The sequence below is a fragment of the Microtus ochrogaster genome, chromosome 8 (assembly GCF_000317375.1).
Source record: "Microtus ochrogaster isolate Prairie Vole_2 chromosome 8, MicOch1.0, whole genome shotgun sequence".
NCBI lineage: Eukaryota > Metazoa > Chordata > Mammalia > Rodentia > Cricetidae > Microtus > Microtus ochrogaster.
Genome location: NC_022015.1, coordinates 35,915,247 through 35,928,247, shown reverse-complemented (window position 1 = coordinate 35,928,247; position 13,001 = coordinate 35,915,247). Strand labels below are relative to the sequence as shown.

At 49.7% G+C, this 13,001-nt stretch overlaps 1 protein-coding gene across 1 annotated transcript in view; it reads right to left on the bottom strand.

Annotated features, from left to right (window-relative positions):
- Nucleotides 1–13,001, bottom strand: part of Kcnq1 (potassium voltage-gated channel subfamily Q member 1) — a 323,053-nt gene that overhangs the window by 61,446 nt on the left and 248,606 nt on the right. Inside the window, exons 12-15 of the mRNA XM_005351578.2 lie at nt 8,172–8,247; nt 4,294–4,388; nt 3,663–3,709; nt 2,745–2,806 (exon numbers count right to left, since the gene is read on the bottom strand). Coding sequence (XP_005351635.1) covers nt 2,745–2,806; nt 3,663–3,709; nt 4,294–4,388; nt 8,172–8,247 — 280 coding nt within the window. The remainder of the gene's footprint in view (nt 1–2,744; nt 2,807–3,662; nt 3,710–4,293; nt 4,389–8,171; nt 8,248–13,001) is intronic.

Below are 13,001 nucleotides of genomic sequence, written 5' to 3'. Positions count from 1 at the left end.
ATCCAGCTGTTTGTGAGTGGGGTTCAGCCCTGTTGTGTAGGTGGTCTATGGTGGGACACCCTTCACAGCTGAGGGGCTAAGCTGAGCTAGGTGAGCTGCTGGGCACTGGAGACTTGACTTTGGCCAGCCTGCGGTTGGAGGGGTGGGAGGGAGGGGCTGTCAGCAGGGAAGCCCAGGAGCTCTGGCTGGGCTCAGCCAGGCTGACTGGCACTGGCTCCGCTCTGGGACTGCTGGGCTCCCAGGGATTTCCTGTCCCCCTACTTCCCAAGGTCAGCAGGATTGCGCTTGGGTTGTTTCTGGTCCCGATGGTTACGTTGATAACTGTGATGATGTGGGGCCCTGGCCATGCTATCGTGCCCTCTGGGCCCAGCAAAGCTCTTTCCCAGGGTCTGTCCCCACAGGGGCAGTGGTCCCGGACAGGGGAGAGACTGGGCAGACTGCCATGGGCCGTTTGGGTCAGTGCATCTTTTACAGCCTCTTGATGTACAATGAGGGTCCAGGCTAGAGTTCTGGGAGATGCCTTGGTTCAGTGTGGACCATGGCCTTGGACAGAGGACTCATTCCCCCATCTTAACCATCTTGAGGCAGGGGGGTAAAGATGAAGGGTGATGTCCATGAGGTGTTTGTGCAGGATCTCAGCATCCTTGCAAACCTGGCTCAGAGCCCAGACAGGGCCAAGGTCACCAGGAGTTCTGAGGATCAGCCTAGCTTTGTTCCTAAACCTTGCTCCCAGAGACCATGGACTCTGGAAAATCAGCCCTTTGTTTTTCTGATCTGATGAAACACTGGCACATATTTCTGCCCCTGCCCCTGCCTCTGCCCCTGGGCCAGTACAGGCTCCACCTTGGTCACAGAGTTGTGACCTGGTTCTTAAACCCCAACTGCTGCTGAGCAGCCATATCTTGAGTCTGGAAAGGGAGACAACTGGTAGGAGACAATACCTATCGCCTTCTATCACTTACAGGAGACACCAGGTTTCTGTTCTGGGATTGAGGGTAGCCTGTTGTGTGTGTAATGGGGAGAAGGGGAAAGGTGAACAGTTAGAATGGGCTAGAACTTGATCAGGTCAGGAATTTGTTGTGGCTACTGGGACTGGAGACAGCAGGCTGCTTTGAAATTTTTGGTGAGAGAAGGCTCACATACTTAGGATTTGGTCTATGCTATCTGAGGGTGGGGGGAGACTTCCCTGATTCCTATTAGCAGTAAGAGTGGTCAGCAAAGGTGGCCTTGACCAGGAAAGACTTGAGGCTGTCTGAGAGGTTGAGTAGGAGACTCAAACCGGGGTGTCCAATAGGCCCATGTACAAAGAGGGAAGTCAAGGGTATCCTTGATCGCGCAGAAAAATAACAAGGCTCTGAAGCCACCACTGAGCCTAGGCCTTGTGAGCTGAACATTCTGAGTATCTTTTCCATCCTGCCAGATGTGCACAATCTTTGTTCTAGCTGGGCACTCTGCTGATCAATGGCCACAGTACCTTCCTGCTCAGGTCTGGGATGCTACAGGTTATACCAGGTCTTATAGTGAGACTCAGTACTAGACATATACACCCCCAGGGTCCCAGAGAATATCTGGAGCCTAGACCATGCCCCCTCCTGATTCCTTTCACTGACCACAGAGTTCCATGGCTGCCCCAGACTGGGGACATTTGTGCTAGTGAGGAGAAGAGAGACTTCAGAGCCCAATGCCCAGGATGTGTTAAGAAAAGGAAAGCTGGCTTGTCCTATGTGGGCCAGACTATCTTTGCCTACCTGCCCAGTTGCAGCCCATATTGGAAGAGAGCCAGAGCCAGGCGTTGCTAGGGCAACCCAGCAGCAACTACACTGCCCACTCAACTGAAATTCCACTATTTTTAGCCTCCTAGTTATGTTCAGATAAAATCCGTGTATACAGACAAGTTGTCTGGCAAGATAACGGCACACCTCAAACTGCAGAGACTTCAAAGAGTAGCAGTGGGTTGTACTACGGGCCTAAGAAAGCTCCCCGGGTGAGTCAGAGCCTCCAGCGGCTCGTGAAAGGTAGGGTGTTGTGCACAGAACATGGAGGGCAGTGGAGTAGCCTAGTGGCCTAGCCAATGCCAGCTGTGACATTCTGGAACATGAGATTGTGGGCAGTCAGTATACAAGGAGCTACCATAGGGTATGCCTATAATAGTGGATGCTAAAACTAGCCTGGCCAGGCAGATAGAGCACAATCTACCACAGTATCTTGAGGACTTTCCACATTAGTCAGGTCCAGGGTAAGTAGAGGCCAGCACCATAGAGGAATCTACCCTATCCAGGTTCTGAGTCTTCAGAAGGTTTGGCCTACTCAGCAAGGATCCTATCCAGGTAGCCTATGGGAAGGTTGATGGGAGCCTGGCTGTAGCTCCCTCCTGACTAGAACACAGTCAGGATGCACTTAGAGCAGAAAGCTCGAAGGGTAAGGAATGGAGGGAAAGAGCCAGGTCATGTTCAAGGTTTCAGTGTGACTGACTTTGAGGTCTTACTCCTTCCTTCCCAGGGCAGAGGCAGGGTTACAGGCCTTGGGACACTAGGCAGAAGCAGCCAGCAGGTAGGCAGGCTTCTGATGTCCTAAGCACACAACTGTGAGATGTATTGCCCACCCACCACACATAGTGTGCTTCTCAAGAACCCCACAGAGGAGATCAGTAGAGTGCAGTGGTGCAGTGAGCTGCTGCCCTTGGGGTAGTGCACTGGCTGAGGAAGGCAACTATCGGAGCTGATGGAGTGGATATGGGAGCCTACCTTGTCTTCCACCCGGTTCAGACGGGCACCAATGGTGTTGCTGCCACGGTCCTTGCTCTTCTCTATGGGATAGAGCACAAAGTCAGGGGTATGAGGCTGTGGGTGTTGGTTTGAGAGCCTGGATGGACTGAACCTAAGGAGCAGGAGTTGGGGAAATGGGTAAAAATGCCCCTTTAAAAGTCTCGTGACTACAACAGCAGGGTCAGGGCAGCGAGAGGTGCTTTAGTGGCAGAGTGGATCTGGGCGTCATCCTTGCTCCTTCTGACTTAGGAACCCCTGAGAGTCTTCCAGGAGGGACAGAACACTCTCTGTCCAGGAGTTGATTCAGCTGGGTTGTGAATGATACCTGCTTGGCTTAGACCCATCACCAGACCATAATGTCTGCTGTCTCAGTTGTCCCCAACATTGGATTATGCCCCACAGTCCCGTTTGAACCTCTGCTAGCACTGTCCCCAGGAATAATGTGCCTTGCTTTTTCTCTCCCTGGTGCCACATAGCCCCTTATCCTGAGGACTTGGGGGTTCCCACCAAGACAAGAACTAGGCCACCCAATACCACTGTGCATCCCTGAGCACCCGAGCCATCATGGCCCCTGAAACCCTGGGCTGGCTGCTCATCTGATCCATGTGCCACACTAGGCCCTTCCATCACGGGAAAATGTGCCCTTGGTTCACACTACCGTACCCAGAGTCTGACCATGATGCTTTAGAAATCTGTTATTCAAAGTGACACAGCAGGTTCTGTTGTCACCAAAACATCCCATTATACAGCCTGTCTACAGACACTTTGCCTACCGGGGTCTATCTGCTACAGGGGGTCCTAGAGGCCTGTTGTGATAAGAGGGGAGGCAGAGGGGGGTGAAGGGGACAGAGAGTCAGTCATGGGTTGCCCTGTCCATGTACCAGTGCAGACACCCACCTGAGATGGGGAGAAACAAAGATGGCTTTCCAATGGACTGGTCCAGCCTGGGAGAGAAGAGAAGGACACCAACTCACACAATGCCTGGGGCACCACAAAGACAGGCCATTGTGCATAGGAGGACAACATGACACTCCAGGGGTATCTTCCATTGCCACTCCAAGACCTGCCAAGAGGCACCTAAGACCCTGTGGCCAATGCTCTTGAGAGAGCCAGTCAGGAAGTTCAAAGATGAGAGGCAGAAGCCGAGGTGCCTAGACTTCTTCTCTGGATGGATGAGTGGAGTGAGAACAGAGAAGCTCTGAAACTTTGGCCTTGTCTATGGAAGGTACAGTCATTTCTCCCAAATATACACAGAGCTAGGTTTGCAAGCTAGACCATAAAACTAGCCTTCTAGGTCCAAACCTGTGCTGGGCCACAGGGACCACATTGCTTCAATGGAAAAAGGGTTGACACCAGAATCCCAGACCGTGTTGGTTCTGAATGGTCAGGATCCTTAGCCCCACCCCAGTGGCAGGAAGATCCATGGATGGAGGCTATCTCAGGGGTGGGGCTCACTAAGAACTCTTTCTCTCCCTGGGAGGCCAGGGCCCTCCCAGGGCCGTGTCACCATACCCATTTCTGTGCCTACCTTCTCTGTAGTTCTTTAATGCGCACCATAAGGTTGAGATGGCCCTGAGAGTACTGCTCGATGACGTCCCGCACATCATAGGGCTTCCGTGCTTGCTGCAGGTCAGAAGGACACATGTTACTTTCCTCTGAGTCCTGTAGGCTCAGTTCTAAATGTAGACAGTGAGGGGGCAGCAATCGGGAAGAATGGCTTAGAACATATATAGTAGCAGGCTTAACCCTTGCAGGCTGCCAGTTAGCCTGTCTGGACCTTCACTGCGAGTCATTTCTCCAGCAGGACCAGACAGCAGCTCCTGCCGGTCTACTAGTCCTCATTCCAAGCCTCTTCAGGAGGAGCTGGCCTAGCAGGCCAGAGACATGGTGCTGCACAGCTACAGTGCATCTGGGCTCTAGACTGATGATTGACATGCTTGCTGCTTCTCGGGGTGGGGAGTTAGTACACCATATGTTCCAGACAGCTCCCAATGCCACACGGACTTCCCCTAATACAGTCTAGCTCCCATGAAGGAAGGACCTGTCATGCCCAGGGTAATTCTGGGCACCAGGACCACCACATCTTCTGTGGCCTACATACCCAGTGACTGTTATGAGGCCAAGTTTGGGACAGCACTTAAACAGATCCTTGGTCCTGTGCGTATGTAGTTACGACAGCCTTAGAACTGCGCTTGATAATGTCTCCAGGTTTTACCATCTTCTGAAGACGGAGATGTAAGCCCTGATCCTCCCTTGTATAAGATGAAATTCTGAGCCTTGTTCCTGTCTTCAGTAAAACAGGATACTGAGTTTATTCCTCTTTTCTGGAAAATGGGTTGCTGAGGTCTACTCTGCTATGTCTAGGAGGGAATGAGAATAAAATAAGATCTAAGATGAGAAAAGCCAAGGAATCCTGATGCAGCACCTTGTCAGCCAGAGGTGGCAATGACTGAGTCCAGGACCTGGGTCTCTCCGTAGTGTACACTGAAGGTCACTCTCGGTACTAGGGAAGGGAACATGTGGGCCAAAATGCTTTACGAAGTGTGTGGCACCTCTAGGCATGCCTGGTAGCACACGGGGTAAACGAGCAAGGAAGGCAGAAACTACAGTTTGAGGCAGTGCGGGCCTGGGCGAGGAACAAGACAAGTCCTTATGTTGGTTTATGAATAGTCTGAGGGTCTGAGGGCCATTATGTCCAAGTGTGCTAGTCTCTGCAAACGTGTGTGATCAAATGTGTGGTGGGGAAGTGGGAGAATGCAGGCCTGCAGGAGCAGGATAGGGGACTATAAGCAGTTAAGAAGGATCAGAGAGCCAGGTAGTGGTGGCACACGCCTTTAATCCCAGCACTTGGGAGGCAAAGGCAGGTGGACATCTGAGTTTCAGGCCAGCCTGGTCTACAGAATAAGTTCCAGAACAAAAATAAACAAACCAACAAACAAACAAAAAAAAAGGGGGGGGGAGGAAGATTAGATACCCTACCAACTACCCATGGTCAGCAGTTCTCCAGGCCTGCCAAGACTTACCTTAGAAATGCCAAACTCCCCTCCAGGACCTGGTTGGGGCTGGCGGAGCCTGTCAAATATCTGCCTGGAGCTACTCTAAGAGACCATCCCAGTTTTCTCCTAGGGCAAGTGTCTCTGGTGGCAACAGGAGCCAGAGATGAGCCAAGATAATGCCATCTGTCCAGACTGACCGGCCTGTGCATGTGGGTGCTCAAGGTAAATTTTCAAGGGCTAAGAGGCCCTGGCTCCTCAGGCCAGACACAAGGGCGGCTGGCCAAGGACTTATCGGTCAGCAAGGCAGGCAGGCATGCCTGCATCAAGACCAGCAGGGCCGGGTGGGAAGCAGGTGGGTGAATGGCTGAGAAAAGAAATCTGGGTCACTAGGGTGGCCTAGAGCCCTTGGGGCCCTCCTCACAGGGGCTCCCTCTTTATCTATCCCACTCTTTCTTGGAGGCCTGCCACTACCTGTCCATGTGTCCCCAACAAGAAAGTCAGCCCACTGTAGAGCCCTTACTTTTCTTTAGTCAGAAGCCTCAGTACCCCCACAGGGCCCCTCCAGCACCTGGACTGAGTGTCTAGGGGAGAAGCAGAGAGCAGGAAGGTCGGAGTTGTTTGGCCTGTTCTGGCAGCTTCCTGAGCCACTCTTAGTACCTAGTGTCCTAGGCCTGAAAATGCAGGGCTCTGGGGCTTTTCCTCCTCAGCTTCCAAACATCGGCAGGCAGGCAGGCAGGCAGGCAGGCAGGCAGGCAGGCCCCTTGTGTGGGCCATGGAGAGTGGGTCTGTGTGGACCACTTAGACGACCTCTGACTCAAAGGGGGACTTGCTTGGAAACCATGAGGGTCCCTGTGTTCCACTGGGCATCCAGACTGCAGAAGTGAACCCCAGGTAGCCATGAGCCTCCCTAGCATGACAGCATAAAACCTAGCAAGCAGGTACCATACTGTCTCATGTGAAACCTAGTCCAACACCTACAGGGGCTACTTCTCAGCCTGGGTACTGTTGTGACCTAGCAATTTCTCATGACCTTTTAAACATTAGCAATTTAAGCTACACTGCTTCCCAGTGTCACACCCTAGCCCTTCCTTGCCCCTAGGAGACCATGGGCTCCTTGCCAACCTGGGAAGAGCTGGTTCTATGGGAGGCTGTTTCGTCCCCCAATCTCCTTTAGCACCCCGTGAAACTGTAGGGGACATGACTTCTAAGTGGGGGGGAGAAAGAGTATCAAGCGCAATCTCCATGGTGCCTCCTGGATTTGCCCCCTGCTGGGTGCCGTCCTTACTCCTTTTGACACTATGAAGTCCCTAGCCATGGTGGGGAGCTTGGACATAACTTGGTCTACTTGAGTTGCAACAGTACTGGGGGGGGGGTACAGGCTAACACGTGGGCAGCAGAACGCCACCGTGGTACTGTTGAATGTGCACCCTCCAGGGTAGCAGTGAGTAGCTAGGGTGAGGAGCCACATCCTGTTCTCATTAGTGTCAGGAGTTTGGCAGGAGGGCCAGTGGCCAGCCCAAGGGCTATTCTTAGGGCTGGAACATAACAGTTGAGATGCTGAGGACTACAGTACAGTGAGTAAGACCCATGTCGCCCAAAGCTTCTCTTAATATAATGCTGATAACATGGGATGAGAACTGTGTCTGAGCCCCTACCTCTCACAGAGGAGGGGGTTTGGGTTGCTCCAGGACTGGGGTGGGAGCTGTTCTGAGGGGGCAGCAGGAGCCTGTGTCAGTCCCATGGCCTGGTATGGAAGATGTGGCCCTATAACAAGACTCAGGGCTCCCACTGAGATTGTCCTTGGAGACTAAGATAGGCTGCCCCAGCTTTCTCTCCCCAGGGACAAGGACCTTGTGGCAAGAGAATGCCTTCTTCTCCTTGCTGCTTCTATTGCATGTTCACAAAGTGGGGAGTAAGACTCTGTCCTCCCCATGATTTCTGCTCACGACTGTCCCACAGCAGAGGAGGAACACAGCCTGCTACCTTATTCCCTGAGAGCCCTGGTCTCAGAGCCTCAGGAGAACAACTCTGGAGGTGTGCTGGCAGCAAGTGGATCCCAGAGCTGCAGTTTTGCCAGCTCAGGAGCCCTTATCATTAGCAGTATAGGTAGGGTAGGATACAGAAAGCTCCAAGGTGGCTGAGGACAAGGTCACTTCTTGTCCAGGTGATATTGCCAGGTTGTCACTTTCACAACCTTGCACAGAAGGAGAAGTAAGGCCATGAAGTTCCTGTTAACAATCAAGGTGGAGGGATAAAGAACCCCTGGGCCATTATCCTTGAAGGAGCCTGCTGTCTTGGGGAGTGGTGGAGATTCAAGGACTATGGTCACAGCATCTTGGTACCTAAGACTGAGGGCATACTACTACTCTAGTCTTCTTGGGGCCAATTGCACAATTGGACTTGAGCTCACCTGGAATTTCTTCTTGGCTACAAAGTACTGCATGCGCCTGATCACCTTGATGGTAGCCCGATGATGCTCCCGTAGCCTGTGGAGGAGGGGGAGCAGAGTGTGAGCAGGTTTCATGCTGGTAACCCTTCAACACATGCCAAAGGTACCCTGGCCAAACATGGATGAACTCTCCAGGAACAAAGAGAACATTCTATCCAGGGTTTGCCCTGCCTCTAGAGAAGCCGGAGGCTAGGGATTCCTAAAGGGTTTTGAAAGGGAGGGTTGCCTCACCACAGGTGGGGAGAAAGATCCTTTCCCTACTTGTGTTTCAGAGCTGGGGTGGGTGTCTGTACCCCCAGTTTGCAAGGGTTGCAACTCCTAACAGCAGAGTCGGAGAATACCTTTGGAGGGCTAGGACAACAGCCATGCTATGAGGGCACTGTTCACAGAGACTGCTCAGGATTCTTCATTGCTTTGTTTCTAAGGCTCCTTCTAGAAATAAGGTCCTTTTAGAAACATCACTGGAGAAAGCAGGCCTGTGATCAGACATCTGAGTGCACAGAAATAAGACTAGAAGGCATCCAGGCAGTGGAGAAACCGGGAGAGTTTGTAAAGCTCAAATTTGACCAGCCAGACTAAACCGCACTGGCAACAGAGAGTTGCTGGGAGCCTTTGGGAAAGCTAGACTCGAAGGGCCCCGAGCCCAGAAAACAAGAGGCAAGAGGAAGCCAGCCTAGCCTCCAGGCTGTGCTTCCTTCTCAGAGAAGTGTGGGAAATGTCTACACCAGATGGAACGGTGGGGCTTCCTGGGCTGTGGGGAAAACAGTGGAGCCTGGGCTACAGAGCCACCAGGATACAAGTGACAGGATTCCAGAAAACAAAGGCTATCAGGGTATCTTTTTTCACACAGTTCCCCCTTGGAAATAGCTGTGGGTTCTCACAGAGCACAGTGTTGCCAGGAGGGAGTAAAAATGAAACAGAGAAGCCAGCAGGCTCTTGCCACTGAGGACAACAGGCTTGGGATTCAGACTATTTTAGGATGGGGGCCCCAGGAAGCAGCCAAAAATTTTGGTTGAGGTCCCCCCAAAACCTCAAGTCTAAACTAGCCCAGATTTCTTTTTCATATTAGAGGAAAACCTAGTCATCTGTGCAGAGATATCTTGGAGCTTCTGCGTTGTTTTTTTGTTTTGTTTTGTTCTTATATAAAAGCTGAAGATGAAGGGGAAACACAGATCCTAGCTGGAGAGCTAGAGGTGGTGCTTTCTGCAGTCTTGCCTGCTACAGGCTCTCTAGCCTCAGGAGATAGCTGTTTACACACTGCCTGAATCTGAGCTGACCTTGTGACCTAATGTGACTGCAGAGTCCGGGGAGCTCACCATGTGTGGAAACCACAGGTGCTGGGAGTGTGATTGGGGTGGTTGCAGGGAAGTAAGTGGAGGTGCCTAGCCATCAGCCAGCACTGATTGCAGGCATGTGACCGAGCCATCTTGAACCACCCAGCCCTAAGCAAGCTACCGATGACTGCTGCCGCCTGAGTCATCCCAAGCACAACCACAGAACCACCTTCCAGCAGAGCTGAGTCCAGGCTCCTGACCCAGGGAACTGTGAGCAAGACAAATAAGTATTAAACCACAACATTGGTTATGGTTTGCTGCTCAGTAGTAGACAGCTGATAAAGAAATTAGAAGCTGGACTCATAATTCTAGATATTTAGAAGGCTGAGGCAGGAGGATTATAATAAATTCAGGCCCTTCCTGGGTAACAGAGTGAGGTCAAGGCCAACCTGCACTACTTAGTGAGATCCTGTCTGAAAAAATGAATCAGCAGTTAAGAGTACTTGCTGCTTATACTTCCAGAAGTCCTGGGTTCAGTTCCCAGCACCCACATGGCATCTTACAACCATCTGTAACTCTGGTTCCAGGGGACTCAATGCCCTATTCTGAACTAGAAGGACACCACACACACACATGCTGCACATATATACATGTAGGTAAGACATATATACATAAGATAAATAAACAAAACTTTAAAAAGTTAAAAAAAAGAAGACAGGGGAGCTAGGTGTGTTGGTACATGCCTTTAAGCCCAGTACTCAGAAAGCAGAGGCAGGAGGATCTCTGTGACTTGGAGGTTTGCCTGGACTATACAGTGAGTTCTAGGCCAATTAGGACTACATAAAAAGCAGGGGTGGTGCTGGGAACATAGATTAGTGATAGAATGCTTGTCTAGCATAAACTGGTTTCAATCCCTAGCACAGAGGATAAGAGAGAAAGGAAGAAAGGGAAGAAGGAAGGAAAGAAAAATGAAGAAAGCTATTAATTAGAATTTAGAGGTTGTGAATTCATTGTATAATATTTAGTATTGATTTTAGGAGCAGAAAACAAAAAAGGCGGATGACAGAAGGCTGGGACGTGAGGTGCTGTCTGCGAACACTGAGACCTCTAAGTGTGTTGGAGGGAGAAAGAACTTTGTTTTTTAGGGAGGAGTATGAACATGGAGGCTGTTAAAGATAGACGAAAATCCCTCTTTGCTCCTGCCATTAAAGATCTGAGTCTGTTTCCACAGCAGTGTTGTCAGCTTCGGCCTCAAAAGACCTGCAGATTTCACTTTTACCCTCTCAGAAAACTGCTGCCTCCCGGACAAGTCCGAGCTAGCCTGCTAGTGAGTGAAGGAGGAGAGTTGAAGGGTTCGGATGACAGCTGACAGCTTCAGGCATGTGAGGCTGACACTGCTCAGCCACCAAGTGAGTGTTCTGCCCCCAGGAGTGCGTCCGGCAGGGCAGCCCAGAGTCTGACCTACAGAGTCATTGGTAGATAGATGGCTGTGGCTTGCATCAGACTTTCTAGATGAGAGCTTTAAGATAACTGTGATGGATAGAGTCAAGAAAATAGATGAAGAGATGAGGGGTTTCACCATATGATAGAAACTATCTCCAAAGACTGAAAAAGAAATTCTATAAAAGTCAGGCATGGTAGCACATGCCTGTAATTCCAGCACTTGGGAGGTGGAGGCAGGAGGATCAGGTGGTTCAAGGTCATCCTTGGCTACACAGAGGTTTGGGGCCTGCCTGGGTTACCCGAGGTGCTGTCTCAACTACATTCCATGATTCCCTTTAACAACAAATAAATAGATAGATAAATAAATAAATAAAAGAGAGAAAGGGCAACACAATAGTGGAAATTAAGAATGCAATTGGTGATTTGATAAAAGAGACAATGTAGTAAAAAATAAAGAAAAATAGTAAGAAAAAATGGATAAGAATAAGATGGTAGAGAATGTGCATCTAAGTGAATTGATATTCCACTAAATAGATGAGAATTGTTAGTCAGGATTAAAAAGCTAAGACATGAACTCACTAAAAGGGTAAACAAAGAGACCGGAAAGAAAGGGGCAGAGAAACAGGTATCCTAGCATAGTTCTCTAAACATAGGCATCTGCCAACCAGCACCAGGCCCTGCCTAGTCAGACAAAGATCTCAGAGTTACAAAGTTACCAGCTAAGGGTTACCTGGTAAAGAGCTTATCTCACAAGTGCAAGGACCTACTTTCCTTCCCCAGAACCCTAATTAAAGGTTAAAAAAAAATCTAGGTATGGCAGCATGTGTTTGTTATCCTAAGGCTGGAGAGTGGAGATAGGAGATACCTGGGGCTCACTGGCCGACTATCTGAGCCCACTTGGCAAGTTTCAGACCAGTGAAGAGACCCTGTCTCAAAAAAAAAAAAAAAAAAAAAAAAGGCACAGCACTTCAAGAATGGCATCCAAGGTTGTTCAGGGTTTCCATTGGCGCCTATATGAAAAAGTGTCAGTTCAGCAGGAAAAGATCAATTCCAAATCTGTATGCACCTACAAATAGAGCCTTAAAACATATAGAGAAACTGGGAGAACAAAATGGTAAAAGAAAAATCTACAGCTATATAATGGTTATGGGTTGAAAGGATGGAGAAACATCAACAGAAACAATATGAACAATCTGAGTGTCAGTCTGCCCTAACTGACATGGACAAAACCACGCCATCACAGGTCAGCACATGTAAGTATTTACAAGGACACCAAGTGCTAGGTTTTAAAAGCAAGTTTCAACAAATTTCAAAGAAATTAAATCACGTTTTGCATGACCACAATAAAATTAAACTACAAATTAAAAATATTACTAGGAAATCCCCAAGTGTTTTGGAAATTAAATGGTCTAAGTAACCCAAGGTCAAAGAAAAAATCTTACATGAATTAGAAAATAGTCCTAACTGAATAATAAAAACGTATCAAAAATTATAGCTAAATTGAGTGTGGGGTATACATCTATAATCTCAGCACCTCAGGAGGCCAAGTCTTAAAGATCACAACCTGGGCTACTTAGCAAGATGCCAGTCTTGACGATAGTAGGATGGCCCAGTGGGTAAGGGTGCTTACTGCTAAGTCTGAAGACCTGAGTCTGATCCCCAGGACTTGCATGGTGGAAGGAGAAAAACTAACTCTCAAAAGTTGTCCTCTGACTTCCACGTAAGGGCTAGGGCACACACACCCCTCCGCACACACATGTAAATGAATATGATAAAAATTTAAAAATCGTGCTTCCAAAAATATAATTCAACAAATGTTGGTGGTCCATTGAAATATGGACACTGAGGGGAAGATAATATATGGCCTTAAGTGTGTTTACTAAAGGAGAGGCTGAGATCCAGCTCAAGTTAAAAAAAAAAGCCAAAGCCGGGCGGTGGTGGCGCACGCCTTTAATCCCAACACTCGGAAGGCAGAGGCAGGCGGATCTCTGTAAGTTCGAGACCAGCCTGGTCTACAAGAGCTAGTTCCAGGACAGGCTCCAAAACCACAGAGAAACCCTGTCTCGAAAAACCA